The sequence below is a fragment of the Pseudomicrostroma glucosiphilum genome (assembly GCF_003144135.1).
Source record: "Pseudomicrostroma glucosiphilum strain MCA 4718 unplaced genomic scaffold BCV69scaffold_3, whole genome shotgun sequence".
NCBI classification, from domain to species: Eukaryota; Fungi; Basidiomycota; class Exobasidiomycetes; order Microstromatales; family Microstromataceae; genus Microstroma; species Microstroma glucosiphilum.
The window spans coordinates 463,435-477,475 of NW_020289915.1; the positions used below are offsets into that span (position 1 = coordinate 463,435).

The following is a 14,041-nucleotide window of genomic DNA, read 5'->3' on the forward strand; positions in this document are numbered from 1 at the left end:
TGCGCTCAGCCGCTCTACTGACTCCTTCCCATCCCTTTCATCCGTCAAGACAGGCATTTCCACTGCTACTTCTCCCATCTGCTGCTGCACACTCCCCTCCTCATCCACCTTCTCCTCTTTCCCCTCTTCCTCCCCCACCTTTCCCACTTCCCCCTTCCCAGTTCCAGTATCAACATACTTTTTCCTCCAACCAACAGACTGTGTACTTTCCCAAACCCTACACAACCATCCCACATAGGCCACGTCGGCAGAGCGATCTCCGGCTTCGAGAAGACGCTGGTGAAGGAGGTTCAGGTCGTAGAACTTCAAGCTGGGGGGTCGATCTCGATGTGAAGAGGACCAGCGGGGAGGGGAGGTGGTGGAAGGAGTAGTCGTAGAGGCAGAGGTAGAGGCAGAGTCTGATTCTGAAATGGAGGTGGAACTGCCTGCGGCGCTCGGTGTAGCCACTTCCTCCGCCTCGCTCGCTTGGCTAGTGAGCTGAGGTTGCTCCGGCCTTGCCTCGAGGAGCGACTGGCCCTTCCCACTAGCATATTGCGCCCTCTCAATCGTCTCTAGCACCGCCTTGAAATCAAAAAAGGGCATCTTCCTTCTCGCCTTGGGCAGCGGCGCAGGCTTGGGCATGGGAGGGTACAGTCTAGCAAAGTCTCTTAGGGTGGCCATAGCTTCGTCGAGTTGGCCCCAGGTGCAGAGAAAGCGGATCCGCTCGGCCCAGATGCGCTCCCTGTTGCGCTTGTCCGTACCCATGGACTCCGATACGGAGCCGTGTGCAAGGGCCTCATCCTCCATGGAGCGCCATTGAGTCCACGCCCAGTCTCCCAGAGAGCGCGTGTAGGGGGACTTGCCCGAGCGAGTGCAGGCCTCCATTACGTGCAGCCAAGTATGACCACAGGGCGTCAAGCCTAATTGCTCGAACAGGGAGGGTCGAGGCGGATCTTGCGTTTGATCCGATCGGACCGCAGAGCCGAGATAGGCAGCACACTCGCTTCTAGGAGCGTGCGTCTTGAGCACTGCGAGGTAAGCATTGAGGAGACGTGTGGAGATCTCAACGGACGACATTGGCCCTATGGGCAGCATGCCTGGGGAGACGCGGTCCGCGATCACTCGTGCCAAGAGACCTCTGACTTCTCGAACCACTTCTGTAGAGGTAGCAGGAGGTCTCGATGAGAATTCAGATGCTGCTTCGTCGAGGTCGACCTGTGATAGAGCCTGATTCGAGGAGTCACTGTCCTGAACGTCTGCGCTGGTAGCCTTCCGTGTCCCTTGCGCTGATCGGACCTTCTCTGCAGTCTTGGCCTTAACGGCGACCGGAGTGGGTCTCCAGCCCGTATATGTGTAGAAGAGCTGCGACAAGATCTTGGCATCCGGCATACGTGCCTCCAATCTAGCCCTCTCTTCCCAAGTCAAAGCTTCCGAAGAGGCAGGGCTTGACCATAGGGGTGCGGAGCTACGAATCATCTCCGCCAAGACCCATCTGGCACGAAGCACATCTTTGCCTCGTCTACAGCCTTCCAGCAAAGCATAGAATGTCGCTCGGTCCGGCTCGTAGCTGGAGATTCCCGTCTCTTGGCCGAGAGTGATCATCTCACTCAACAACCTGAATCCATCAAGGTAAGCGCCCTCGTCGGCGCTTCTGCAACAAGCCAGGATGAGATTGTTGTAGCAGACTGGCGTCGGCCGGATGCCGTGTACAACTGTCATCTCGCGGAAGAGATCCAGTGCAGTCTCTCTCTGAGATACAGACGCATCCTGCCTTCTCAATTCTCGCATGGTGGGGACCTTCTTCGAGCTCCTGTGCTGCTCAAGATGTTCTGGTGCAGAGTCGCGACCGGGGCTGGTGCCTAGAGCACAAGCTCGAAGCATGTTGCCCCAGACTACGGCATCTGGGACGGGGTGGGCATTCAACCTCATTCTGTACCAGACGCCCCACACCTCATCTCTGAGCTCTTCGCTACTCGATGAGAGGAGATGAGATATGGTCATCGAGTACGTGGCTTGTGAGGGTGGTGTGGGCGTGAGCTCCAAATGATGAATGAGTGACAGCGCTTGTGAGAGGCGATCATTAGGGGATCGAAGATAGGCTTTAACGAGTGCATGATGTGTGAAGGACGTAGGCGCCCGACCCGAGCTGACCAGGTGCTGCACGATGGCTTCGCAAGTCGTAGAATCGCCCTGCTCTGCGAAAGCGTCGGCCACGGAGTTGTAGAATGCATCGAGACTGTCTCGTGATATGAGCTCTTCGGCAGCCAATTGCTCGATGGCTTCTAATGTCCTCCTGAGCAGCTCAGCATCACGTTGCTCAGCGCAAGCGAGTCCGAGAGCTACCCAGTCCTTTTGGTGTATAGTGGAGACGATGGCATGCCTTTCAGAGCTCGAGCCTTCGGCAGCCTCGAGAAAGGTCACCAATTTGCCTACCAGCTCCTCTGTCGATGTGAGCTGTTCTTGAGGAGCATTGGATTGAGCCACCTCGCTTGACCCAGACTGGTCCTCCCCATCTGGTGCACGAGCTACAGAGCGCAGCCCTACAGTCTCAAAGTGTCTGTATTGGTCATCCTCCATCTCCCCGGTCCCTGCTGCTTCCTCTCCCTCAGGGCTTTCGGCCTCGGCAGTCAATGCTTCCAGGGATTGCTTGAGCTGGCCCGTCCTGTCCTTCCATTGAGCTAGGGCTCCAGTGGCAGCTGAACTCGACGGAGCCCCTTCTACGAGGGCTTGTTGCTGCATCGTCTCTAAGCGAGCAGAGAGGGCCATAAGTCTCTCCTTCATCCGCTCCGCAAAGGTGCGGGGAGGGAGACTTTCCTGCTGCTGGGCAGACGCCGGGAGCAGCTTCCTTGCGTTTTGGACGATTCGAGCATACCTCTCGGTAGACTTTCGTTGGTGGGACTCTAGCAGTTTGAGCTCTTCCGGAGGGACTGGGTCGCCTGCTTTGACGCCCTGGTAGATTTCATCCAGGCTGGCTTCGTCCAGCTCGGGCAGATCCTTTGTGGCCTCCTTTGCCTTGTTCCTCTTCTGCAACTCATCTGCCTGAGACTCAAGAAAGGTGAGCTCTGATCTGAGCTCCTTTTCTCTGATCTTCCATGCAGCCAGGGGCCGAGCTGCTCGCCTCTTCTTTGCAGCATTGGGGGTGAAGCGTGCGTGGTGGGCTTGGCGGACAGAGGAAGCGTTGGCGGCGAGGCTGACTATGTGTTGGTCATGCTGTAGTGACTGCCGTCTGCTGGTAGGCAGCGCTAGTCTTCGTAGCATGGACCTGCGTGGTATCCGTGGTGATGATGGAGATGGTGGGGGAATGGTGTACCCTCTATGCTCTGCGTCTGTCGTGCTTCCGCTCGTACGACGTCGTGCCTGGTTGAAATTCCTGCCTGACTTTTTTGTCTTCGGGTGGAGAGGCACTGCGCTGCGCGACGGCCAGAAGCGCCTCGTCCCGTAGAGGCCCTCATTCACTCACTCACTCACCTTGGCTCACCACCAATTGGAGGATCACATCAACCTTGCCATCCTTGCCACGGCCATCTCCCTTGACTTCACCTCCTCCGTCGCACACATACGAATTCGCCCAACATGCCGCCGAAGAAGGCCGGAGGAGCCGGCTCAAAGGCCAGCGTGGACAAGGTGAGTGGGCATAGTGGCTTCTGTGGCCACCCGAAGGCTGGGGTGTGGACGGAAATGAGTGACGAGAAACATCTGTACTGACGTAGCTGTACCTCTGCGCTACCTAATAGACCTTTGGTATGAAGAACAAGAAGGGAGGAGCAGCTCAGAAGCAGGTCAAGATCATCCAGCAGCAGCAATCCCAGGCCGGAATGGACAGAGAGGCACAGGCAAAGGCCCGGAAGAAGGAAGAGGAGAGGAGGCTAAAGGAGGAGGCAGAGAAGAGGAGAAAGATTGAAGGAGAGCTCTTTGCAATCGTACAGCCAAAGGTGCCCTTTGGAGCTGGTGAGTAGGCAGACCGAGTCAAAGTCGATATCAAGGTCGAGCTGTAGTGGAGGAGACTGATCCCTTCTCCTTCATATCCTACACCCCTCAGACCCCAAGATGTATGTCTGTGCATACTGGAAGGCCGGACGATGTGAAAAGGGCTCCAAGTGCAAATTTGCCCACTCGAATGAGCCAGGCAGGAAGACGGACAAGAAGGACATCTACACCGACATGCGTGAAGGAGAGGAAGGAGAAGGTGGAGCCGACGATGAGAAGAAGAAGGACACCATGGACAAGTGGGACTTGGCAAAGCTCGACAGTGTCATTCTGTCCAAGCATGGAAACCCAAAGTCTACAACAGACAAGGTCTGCAAGTTCTTTTTGCAAGCCGTCGAGGATGGAAAGTACGGATGGTTCTGGGAGTGTCCGAATGGAGGAGAGAAGTGCATGTACAAGCACAGGTTGCCTCCTGGCTTCGTTCTCAAGTCGCAAAAGAAGGAGCTTGATGAGCTGGCAAAGGCCTCAGAGATTTCTCTAGAGGAGTTCCTCGAGACGGAGCGTCACAAGTTGGGCACTCAGCTCACCCCAGTCACAGTCGAGTCGTTTGCCAAGTGGAAGCAAGACCGAGTGGACAAGAAGGTGGCAGAGGAGGAGCTGGCAAAGAAGAAGAAGGAGGCACAGGCAGCTGCCAACAAGGCCAATGGTCTCAGTGGACGAGACATGTTCACATTGGGTACATTGGTTGATGACGATGAAGACGACGAGGACGATGGCAATGCCGTGAGTATCACTAGATTACGTGGCTCGCATAGTCAGAGATCACACAGCCCTGACCCAAATTTCTCCTGGTCCTGTCCCTCCTTGCAGTTCGACATGTCCAAGTACCTCAAATCCGGCTGGGAACAAGCCCGCCAAGAAGAAGAGGAAGAGGAGCGTCAAGCCTGGAGCGGCGACGAAGACGAAGACGAGAACGGTGGCAAGTCCACCACTGGCACTGCCGATGGCGAAGAGGATGGTGATGCCAACGGCAACGGCTCTGTAGCGGCTTCTTCTCGCAGAGGTTCGAGCGTGGCAGGTTTGGAAAAGGACGTGGGAAAATTGAGCGTTAATGGTGATGGTGATGGCGGAGGCGGGAAGACATGAGGGGCTCATTGGCACGTCTGTTACGTCCCTGTCCCATTCTTAGCTTCCCCAGCCCTCTCGTCCCCCTTTTCCCCATCCCCATCCTTGTCCCCTTCCCCTTCCCCTTCCCTACGCTCCCCAGTCTTGTTCTTTCCCCCTTTTCCCTCCTGTTCCAGAGCATACACGGTCCTGCACCACCACCACCCCATCATTATCAATGCATCCAGCCTTGCACTCTACTCAACAAGTCGCATCACGGACTGTACTGTATGTATGTGTGAACGAGAGGTGAATTGCGAATGCCAATGAGGTCTTCATACAGTCTCATGTGATAGAGAAGACAGACAACAACAACAAGTGTAGAATACATCGTCCCTCTCCACGCCCATCTCTGCAACCATCTGCAATCCCACTACCATACCACCCACCTCAAGTCTGACACCTCACGCCTTGACTTACCTCCCACACCTCACTCACTCCGCTCCTCCAAAGCAGAAGCAAGCCTCCTCTGCAGCCGAGCCATCTGGGAGCGCACCAAGCGGAGCTCAGCATTAGCCAGGTCCACTCGAGCTTCCAGCGCCGCGAGCCTACTGCTAGAAGGCGAAGGCGAGGGCGAGGGCGAGGAGGTCGAAGAGGAGGAGCTGAGCTGCTCTTCAGGGACAAGGAAAGAGGGATTTGCTCCCTCGACGTGCGACCTCTCGCCTGTCGACACGTCCTCGTGCTCACTCCCCTGCCCTTTCCCCTGACCCTGCCCCTGTGCAAGTTCATGCAGTACAAGTGCCTCATCCAGATCCTCTGGCTCTAGCACCATCCTCCTCGGGGTTGCATCACTACTCATGCTCGCACCCATGCCCGAGTTGGTCCGCTCCAGACGCTCTTGACGGTGGCGATGCTCCATCTCCCGCCTGCGACGCACCGCAGCTCCTTCCTCTTCTGCATACTCTAGTGCCGCTTCCCAGAGACTCGTCGTAGGCGCCGCAGGTGCGCCCTCTTCTTCTTCTGCTACGGCTGCTGCCTGAGGCGGAGATCGAGACTGAAGCGGCTCCCTTGTGCTATGGAGGGCTGAAGGAGAGGAATTGAAGAGCTCAGAGGCAAGCTCGTCGACGATTGCGTCTTGGTCATTTCCGTACAAGGTGGGATCGGCAAGTCGAGCTTCGCGGAGGTCCTCCTCCCCATGCTCGACTGCGCCCGCCTCCTTGGATGCAGTGCCTCCGATGCTGCTCCTCTTGCTCGCCTCGAGCTTCTTCTGCATCCTCTCACGAGCTTCGCGCCCTTCTATGGCCGCGTCCTCCAGCTGATACTCTAGAAAGAGATTGTCCATTGAGAAGTGTTGACCTTTGCCGGTACCGCTTTCGGGATCCCTTTTGCTCTTGCTCTCTTGCCGAGGCACGGCGGATGGGACTGAGGGAGAAATGGTAGAGGCTTTGGTCTTGTCGATGTGTCGCCGCAGGAAGTTACTGTCCAGCTCATCGTGGAATGCATCATCCACTAGAATCTTCCTCTGCGATGCCTGCTTTGATGTGTCCATCTTTTTCCTGGTGGGCTGCACATCACCAGCGTCCTTAGCTTCGTTCAACGAGCTCAAAGGTGCAGAAGTAGGTGTCGAAGACCGAGCAGCTTCCATTGCCTTCTCTAGCGTCTTTTGCCTAACGATGGCTTCCCAGCCGGAGTGATCAGTCTGAGAATTAGTCGCCCCAGCTCCAAACGCTCGTCGCCATCGTTCAGCAGGAGTTGAAGCCTGGCGCGACGCCTGCGGCTGGCATGTCCCGGTGCCCCAGGACCACTGCCATCCTTTCGCAGTGCCACTCTGCACTTCCGATTTCGACTTGTCGTGACGCTCACCGGTAGATTCGGATGGCTCGAGACTCCTCCCTGTCGCAAGACCCCAGAATCTACGGGCGGTGTCGGCAAGATTTTCAAAGAGAGGTGGCCCGTCGAGTGCCTGCCTTTCTTCCCGCCTGGCCGCCTCAGCTGTGCGAGGATCGATGAACCCTCCAGGCGGATTTCTAGGCTGCGTATGCCAATCCCGATGAGACCGACGTGGCTCAAAGTTCTGACGTCGACCATGAAAGCCACTTCCAGTAGCAGCAGGAAGTCTCTCTCGAGCGAGGTAGGCATGCTTCCACCCCAGCGTTTGACCTACCGCCTTGTCCCTAGCTGACTGCAGTGTGGCCAGCCGAGCAGCAGTCCTGTGGCGAGCACGCACGATGAGATAAGCAGTACCGCCCATGAGTCCTACTGCTACGTATGCGGGTACGTCGATTCGTAGTCGCCTTGCTTCGGAGTGCTGTCGAGTCGTCGAAGAAGACGAGGATGTCTCGCTGCCAGGATGGGTGCTCTGCTGATAGCCCGGTGGACGGAGGGAAGTGGTGGGCGGAGGTACGGAGCGGGTAGAGCTGTCCCTTCTACGGATGGCTTCGGATGCTGCGTGCTGGTTGTCAGAGGGCGGGTAGAGTGGATGTGAGTAGCACATCGTCTACGAAGGAGGAGAGACGATGATCGTCAAGACGAGGGAGATGGATGAAGCAAGTCAAGATTGAATGATATTTGCCTCTGCGTAAGGTGGGCGTGAATGGATGGCTGGCGGGGCGGCGTGACCGTGTGCGTCTCGTCTAAGCGTGACTGAGGGCTGCCCTGTGCTCAACTCAATTGGTGGCTAATCAGTCGCATGCTCAGCACGAGCCACATTGCGCGGACCCACATTACCCCGCACCCACGCGTGATTGACTGCACCGACAGAGGGATCGGATCGGAACCTCAGCCCCAATGTGCCCGTGGCTTGCAGAAAGTAACACTTCGCTTCGCTGCAAGGTTCTCCTCGAGAGAGACTCTTACCAACATACTTCTCCGTCCTTTCCCTTTACAATGTCGTCGGCCAGCTTCTACCCTCCGGCGCTTATGCTGCTGCCTATCCAGATCTTGGAGCGGTTACCACCCAGCGTGCAAGCCATCGACTTAGAAGCCCTCATGGTAGCTCACTGCGTGAGTGACCCCAGCGCACTCGTGAAATCTGGGTGGACCACCAGGTAGCAAACTCACACCCTGGCTGGCCTTCCCCTCCGCAGGTCCTCTCTCTCATCCCCTCCTTCTTCTCACGTCATCCTTCCTACTCCCTCCCCCTCTCCTTAGCAGGCCTAATCTCTACTCACCCCTCTCTGACCTCTCTCACGCCGCACATCCTCTTCCTCTGGGGCTCCTCGATACCAATGGACCTTTTCTGGCTCTTTTACAAGACGGACATTGCCAGAACGATAGTCATCGCTTGTGTAGGGGCGAATTCAATTCTCAAGATGGCTAGTGCGGGATTGATGGCGAATGTGGTTAGGGATGAGGGATACATTGCGGGTGGTGCAGGGCGGGGGATGGGAGGAGGAGGGGGATGGGGCTCGGCTGCTGCTGGTGTTACAGCTGGTGGGTTGGGAGGCTTCTGGAGTGGAACTGGAGGACAGACAGGTAGTGGAGGCTTGCCAGGAGGATACTCTAGTATATACGACGAGGAAGAAGCAAGAGTCGCGACGGAGCAGGACGCTCCTACTGTCCGCCTCTGACACGTCACCGCTGATCAGCAGCAGCGAAACCTCCTCACAAATCAAGTTTTAGAATCCTTGGCATTGCTGATCTGATAGGATATGGCTATGAACAAGCTTCCCGTCTCCTCCCTGCGCATCAATTCTGCAGCCAAACCCTCGTCTTGGCACACACTCTCCCGCCCCAAGCATCATAAGCCCTCACCGCGAGAATGTACTCTCCAGGACCACTCTCCTGCGACGCAGATAGCACCGCACCCCTACGAGGTACAGGGGGAGCCTCCAATCGTGTGTTCCAAGATCCATGTGGGGCGATTGAGGTGATGTTGACACCAGTAGCAGAGGAGGAGGAAAGAGGAGCATTTGTGGTCAGGATCGTGCGGGTGAGTGGGTAGAAGAGGTAGCGAGCCTGTAGACAAGAGAGAAAGGGCGAGCACAATGTCAGCTTTGCGGTACAGCAGCACCAGCATCTGCGGTGTGCCGAGCAAACGTACCTTCCAGTCCCACTGACTGCCGTACTTCTTCCTCGTCCAAGCGTAATTGCCTGTGGTGAAGGCTGGAACGACGTAGTTCCAGAGATCTGAGGTGGGATCGACGTTGTCGAACTGTGAGGCCTTGCTAAGAACCGAGGCAGCTGTCGGCCATCTGTGTGGTATCTGTAACCGGGGCAAAGCACGCCGAGTGTCAGTGCAGAGTACAGGATGCGGATTGGGGACCTTGTCTCTCCACTCACCCGATCATGGTCAAAGGCCAACCTCCAGTCCTCTTCTCCCAGCCCTCCACAATCGCTACCGGTATCTGGTTGACTCCTGATACCGGCCTTGACTTTCCTCACTCCCCACTCCACCTTTGAGACCGTAAGCGGATCCAGCTTTGTAGCACCTGCCCGACCCTCTTCTCCTGGCGCGAGCTGGAGAGGGTTGGCAAAGGCTTTGAGACCAATGATAATCTCCACGTCGCCCGAGAGGGTAGGCGAGCGTTCACCTGAAGCCGTGAGGGTCGAAGCAGACGCAAAGATAGATGGCGGCGCGGGCGGGTAAGGAGACGGCCGCGAGAAGAAGATTGTAGGCGGGTCGAAGATGGTTGGCGGTCTCTGTTTGGGGACGAGAGAGGAGATGATGGGAGGTCAGCATGCGAGCTTCAGATCACCCCCTCATGCTCCACATACCTGCTGGCCATCCGCCTTGCCATCGCCCCCCAGGAACCTCAGCGGATCATACCATGTCCAGCCATTGTCATATGCGTCTCTCCAATCTCTCCAGCCTCTTCCAGGTCTGGCCACACCAATCCGCAGCTCGCGGAACCTGTAAGGGTACAGCGGGTTGCCGTCACCGCCGGGTGGCTTTTCAGGCGGATCTACAGGAGGATCTTGATCCAAAGGTCGCTTGGATTCGAGAGGCTTCGACGAGACATGTCCGACGATGTAGCCCTTGGGGATGACCTGACCCTCATAGACGTTCTGATGGTAGGGACTGATGCCAAAGAGGTGCCAAACGAAGGACCACTCGTCTCTTATGGATATTACCCAGCCTTGCTCGTCGTTGGCGCCAGAAGGAGCATTCCGGCGCCGATAGAGGGACGACGATATCACTTGGCCCCCGACCGGAGCATGAACGGGGAGAAGGAATGAACGTGACCCATTGGAGGGAGGAGGTGGAGGTAGTCGAAGGGAGATGCCAAGGTTCCTGTTGAGGGAATGGTAATAAACAGTCAGCCTGCGATAATTGAATCACGATCGCATAGTCTACACTTACCATCTCGCTTCCGTCGTGTCCACCCCGTTCATTGCATCGCCATTCTTCGGATTTGTGGCCCGAGGTAGGTAGGGATCCTGCATCAGCCCTGCGACCTTGTTCGATGATGTACCATTTTGCCATCTCTCATCTTCTCCCTCATCCCTTTCTACATTCACATCGAAACGTTTCTCTTTCTTGAACCAGAGGTCGTTGCTCAGTGGCCAAGCTGCTCTCTGACCAGTGAGAAAGTGAGCCAGCCAAAAGGTATCCACGTGGGTACCGTTGCGAAGCGAACTTGGAAGATGCTTGATCTCGAGGTGTGCAGTGAAGCTCAGCAACTCATCTTCCTTCTGTAGGCTCTGTTGGATAGCGGTGTGCTTCCAGAGCTCTCGGAGCGGCTCGCAACCAGAAGCCTCGGGGTCAAAGACCGCCCTGCCATCCACGGCCGCCTTGACCGGCTTGCAGGCTCGACTTTTGCGCAGGCCTTTGGTCGCTGCGAGCAGATCAGCCTTTTCGCAGCTCTCGATACCGCCTGGTTGTCCACAATGCTTCATCACCTCATTCCAGCCCCTTGTATGGACCTGGCCGAAGTGCAAAAGGGCCGTCGAAGGGTCCAACTCGGCTTGCGAAAGAGTGGTGAGCGTAAGGTAACGTGGGCCGTAGTACCGATCGCCAGGCGGCGAATTGATCGACAAGCCAGCATGTGAGAGGCTCGTCCAGGGGTATCTCGAAGACGCTGAGCTCTCTACGTCCGGGGTGGAGAAGACATGCTGTTCGGTTTGCCCTAGTAGCGAAGCCAAGGTGGAGGGGCATAGCACAGCCGCGCTTATGGCGAGGACAGCGACAAGACGATGCATGGACGCCATAGTGAATAATGACTACGCCTCAAAGGCGAGTACTGATGATAATGTAGATTGGGTAGCCTTCTCTCCTGCCGTCATGAGTCCACGCCGAGTGCCACAACAGGTTGATGAAGAAGAGGACGATGTGCTGGTGCTGGTGTCGGTACGGTGCGAGGAAGGTGTGCGTCGGCGGGAAGCCTGCAGGCGCTCAGGCCCCCGCCTGTGTCTTTCCGCGTGTGGGCCCCAAGCGGCAAGGCAGGCAGGCAGGCGTGCGTTGGCTTGACACGGCAGCCACGCGCGGTGGTGGGCGACGTGGGCCTTGTGCGCCTCTTCTGTTTTTCCCCCTTTGGGCGGAATACTGCATCGACAGACAGACAAGGATGCATTGCCCCTGATTGCTTCTCACCAAATTCCCGCCCCCCAACCATCCTTCTGATCCTCCTCGCTGCCCTCGCCATCCCTCCCCCCCTCTCCTCCTTCTGGCCACGACACCCACACTCTTTCTTGACCCACTCCATCTTCGTTTCTCGTCCTCGCCACCCTTCGCCTCCCCTCCATCCACCATGGACATCTTCTCGCGGGCCATTGCCGCCACACCCATTCTACGCGACTTGCCCGTCGCTGCCCAGGTCCCAATCATCGTCATTGCCTTCGTGGTCGCGTCGGTCGTCCTCAATGTAGCCTCTCAGCTCTTCTTGCCCAAGTCTCGAAGTGCCCCACCGGTCGTCTTCCACTACTTTCCCATCATTGGGTCAGCAATCACCTACGGTATGGACCCCTACACGTTCTTCTTCGATTGCAAGGAGAAGTATGGCGACGTGTTCACCTTTGTCCTTTTGGGCAGAAAGATCACCGTAGCTCTCGGACCCAAAGGATCCAACCTCATCTTCAATGGCAAGCTTTCCGAGGTTTGCGCAGAGGACGTGTACAACCCCGTCATCACACCCGTCTTCGGAAAGGATGCCGTGTACGACGTGCCTAATGCCGTCTTCATGGAGCAGAAGCGCTTTGTCAAATCTGGCCTCACCAGTGACAATTTGAGGGTGTACGTCGGACAGATCGTTGACGAGACCGAGCAGTTCCTCAAGAATGATCCGAAGTTTGCGGGCTTCAAGAGCGGAAAATCGGCGCCAGTAGACATCTTCAAGGCGATGTGTGAGCTCACCATCCTCACTGCGTCTCGAACGCTACAGGGCGAGGAGGTCAGGCAGAACCTGGACAAGTCCTTCGCAGGCCTCTACCATGACCTCGATGGTGGATTTACCCCTCTCAACTTCATCATGCCAGGCCTGCCCCTCCCTGCCAACTTCAAGAGAGACCGAGCTCAACGTAAGATGGCCCAGTTCTACAGCGAGATCGTAGCCAAGCGCAGAGCTGCCGGAAGCGCCGAGGGCGCTGAGCCATCGCAGCATCATGACATGATTGCTACTCTGATGGAGCAGAAGTACAAGAACGGAAGGCCATTGACTGATACAGAGATCTCGACCATCATGATCGCTTTGCTGATGGCGGGTCAGCACACCTCATCCGCTACAGGGTCTTGGGCACTTCTGCGCCTGGGATCCAAGCCTGAGCTTATTCAGGAGATCTATGACGAGCAAGTTCGAGTCTATGGCGAGCCAGACGGCAGCTTGCGACCTCTTGACTACGAGACTAGCAAGAGCTCGCTCCCAGTCCTGGATGCCGTGATTCGAGAGACCCTGCGTATGCATCCTCCTCTCCACTCACTCATGAGGAGAGTGCTGCAGGATATTCCCGTGCCCCCCACGCTATCTGCCAATACCCGAGGAACTGGTCTCAGGCAGAAGGAAGGCGAGACGCTTATCATCCCCAAGGGACACAACGTCTTGGCAGCTCCTGGTGTGAGCGCAATTGACCCTACCTACTGGCCAGATGCCGACCAATTTTTGCCCTCGAGGTGGCTGGAGGGAGGTATCCTGAAGTCAGAAGAGAAGAATGGAGGCGCCAAGAGCGAGGCTACCAAAGGGGCTGCTACCAGTAACGAAACGGTAGACTACGGATGGGGCGCAGTCTCCACCGGCGCCAACTCGCCCTACCTGCCCTTTGGAGCAGGCAGGCACAGGTGTATCGGAGAGCAATTCGCTTATCTTCAGTTGGGCACCATCATCGCTACCATTGTCAGGAACTTTGACTGGAAGATCGATGGCGGCGATGGCAAGATTGGCAAGACGCCTGAGCCAGACTACACGGTAAGTTGGCACTCATGCAGCGCCAGCGACGGATTCGAAGATGCATCTGCTTACCTTGCTTGCTCTGCTTTGCTCCCTGTACAGTCTATGGTGGTCCTCCCGAAGCTGCCCTGCGATCTGCTGATGACTAAGCGTGAGACTGCCTAGATGATCGGAGGTTTTCTTGTCCATCTCTCGACGCCACGTCCTGTCAGCTGTCCCTGCCGACTTCGGGCGGTTGCTCAAATCCCTTTACTTGCCCGGCACCTTTACCCGCACCACCTGACATCCTGCCTGAGCACTCATTCGGCCCCACTCTTTCGATAGATAGATTTTATAACGGTAAATGCTTTTCTTTCCTCCTCTCTTGCCCGCGTGATCTGCGATCGTACCGGCTATTCTGTCTACGCCTTGCTCCTTGCCCGTGCGCCTTGAGTAATGAGTCAACCTGTACTCCGCGGAATGGGCTAAGTCGAGATGAGTCTAGCCATGTCTCGGATGGGAGTACCCCGACGGCTACGATCGTCGGGTTCCTTGGGTCCTGTCTTAGAGAATAGGCATGAGGCACGCGTCGTCGCGCCACCTTGAGGGCGGGTTGTGTCCATCGAAGTACGCGCCACAAACAGGGAGATCGCCAGGTCCTCTGCTCAGACTAGAGATGCTCGGCTGCGGAGAACGTCGTCATGTCTCTCGTCGAGTCTCAGATGGGACTGTCC

General features: G+C 56.7%; 5 protein-coding genes across 5 annotated transcripts; 2 read left to right on the top strand and 3 right to left on the bottom strand.

Moving 5' to 3' along the window:
* Positions 1-169: 169 nt before the first annotated feature.
* On the bottom strand, positions 170-3,237 carry BCV69DRAFT_292762 (hypothetical protein; the record flags this gene model as incomplete). Its single annotated transcript, XM_025493811.1, has 2 exons — positions 170-217; positions 244-3,237. The coding sequence occupies 2 exons, from the start codon at positions 3,235-3,237 to the stop codon at positions 170-172; spliced, it is 3,042 nt and encodes a 1,013-aa protein (XP_025349413.1).
* Positions 3,238-3,447: 210 nt separating this feature from the next.
* BCV69DRAFT_281260 (hypothetical protein) lies at positions 3,448-5,276 on the top strand. Its single transcript, XM_025491920.1, has 4 exons — positions 3,448-3,603; positions 3,714-3,927; positions 4,019-4,689; positions 4,777-5,276. The coding sequence occupies exons 1-4, from the start codon at positions 3,553-3,555 to the stop codon at positions 5,050-5,052; spliced, it is 1,212 nt and encodes a 403-aa protein (XP_025349414.1). The 5' UTR covers positions 3,448-3,552; the 3' UTR covers positions 5,053-5,276.
* Positions 5,277-5,303: 27 nt separating this feature from the next.
* BCV69DRAFT_281261 (hypothetical protein) lies at positions 5,304-7,610 on the bottom strand (the record flags this gene model as incomplete). The annotated part of the gene is made up of 1 exon (XM_025491921.1): positions 5,304-7,610. A coding segment is annotated over exon 1 (2,000 nt), but the record flags the coding sequence as incomplete, so codon positions are not given.
* An 843-nt stretch (positions 7,611-8,453) lies between these two features.
* BCV69DRAFT_281262 (hypothetical protein) lies at positions 8,454-11,239 on the bottom strand. The gene is made up of 5 exons (XM_025491922.1): positions 10,313-11,239; positions 9,727-10,243; positions 9,292-9,651; positions 9,053-9,214; positions 8,454-8,967 (listed from the first exon to the last, which is right to left on the bottom strand). The coding sequence occupies exons 1-5, from the start codon at positions 11,158-11,160 to the stop codon at positions 8,698-8,700; spliced, it is 2,157 nt and encodes a 718-aa protein (XP_025349416.1). The 5' UTR covers positions 11,161-11,239; the 3' UTR covers positions 8,454-8,697.
* Positions 11,240-11,585: 346 nt separating this feature from the next.
* Positions 11,586-13,713, top strand: BCV69DRAFT_281263 (cytochrome P450). Its single transcript, XM_025491923.1, has 2 exons — positions 11,586-13,346; positions 13,431-13,713. Exons 1-2 carry the CDS (start codon positions 11,700-11,702, stop codon positions 13,491-13,493), a joined length of 1,710 nt encoding a protein of 569 aa, XP_025349417.1. The 5' UTR covers positions 11,586-11,699; the 3' UTR covers positions 13,494-13,713.
* Positions 13,714-14,041: the final 328 nt, after the last annotated feature.

Excerpts from the sequence above, each read along its gene's own strand:
- BCV69DRAFT_281260 (XM_025491920.1), top strand. The coding sequence starts at position 3,553 with ATGCCGCCGAAGAAGGCCGGAGGAGCCGGCTCAAAGGCCAGCGTGGAC. Across the intron at positions 3,604-3,713 it reads CAAAGGCCAGCGTGGACAAG|ACCTTTGGTATGAAGAACAA; the intron begins GTGAGTGGGCAT and ends GCTACCTAATAG. Across the intron at positions 4,690-4,776 it reads ACGAGGACGATGGCAATGCC|TTCGACATGTCCAAGTACCT; the intron begins GTGAGTATCACT and ends CCCTCCTTGCAG.
- BCV69DRAFT_281262 (XM_025491922.1), bottom strand. The coding sequence starts at position 11,160 with ATGGCGTCCATGCATCGTCTTGTCGCTGTCCTCGCCATAAGCGCGGCT. Across the intron at positions 10,244-10,312 it reads GACACGACGGAAGCGAGATG|GAACCTTGGCATCTCCCTTC; the intron begins GTAAGTGTAGAC and ends TTCCCTCAACAG. Across the intron at positions 9,215-9,291 it reads TGGCCTTTGACCATGATCGG|ATACCACACAGATGGCCGAC; the intron begins GTGAGTGGAGAG and ends CCCCGGTTACAG.
- BCV69DRAFT_281263 (XM_025491923.1), top strand. The coding sequence starts at position 11,700 with ATGGACATCTTCTCGCGGGCCATTGCCGCCACACCCATTCTACGCGAC. Across the intron at positions 13,347-13,430 it reads CGCCTGAGCCAGACTACACG|TCTATGGTGGTCCTCCCGAA; the intron begins GTAAGTTGGCAC and ends CTCCCTGTACAG.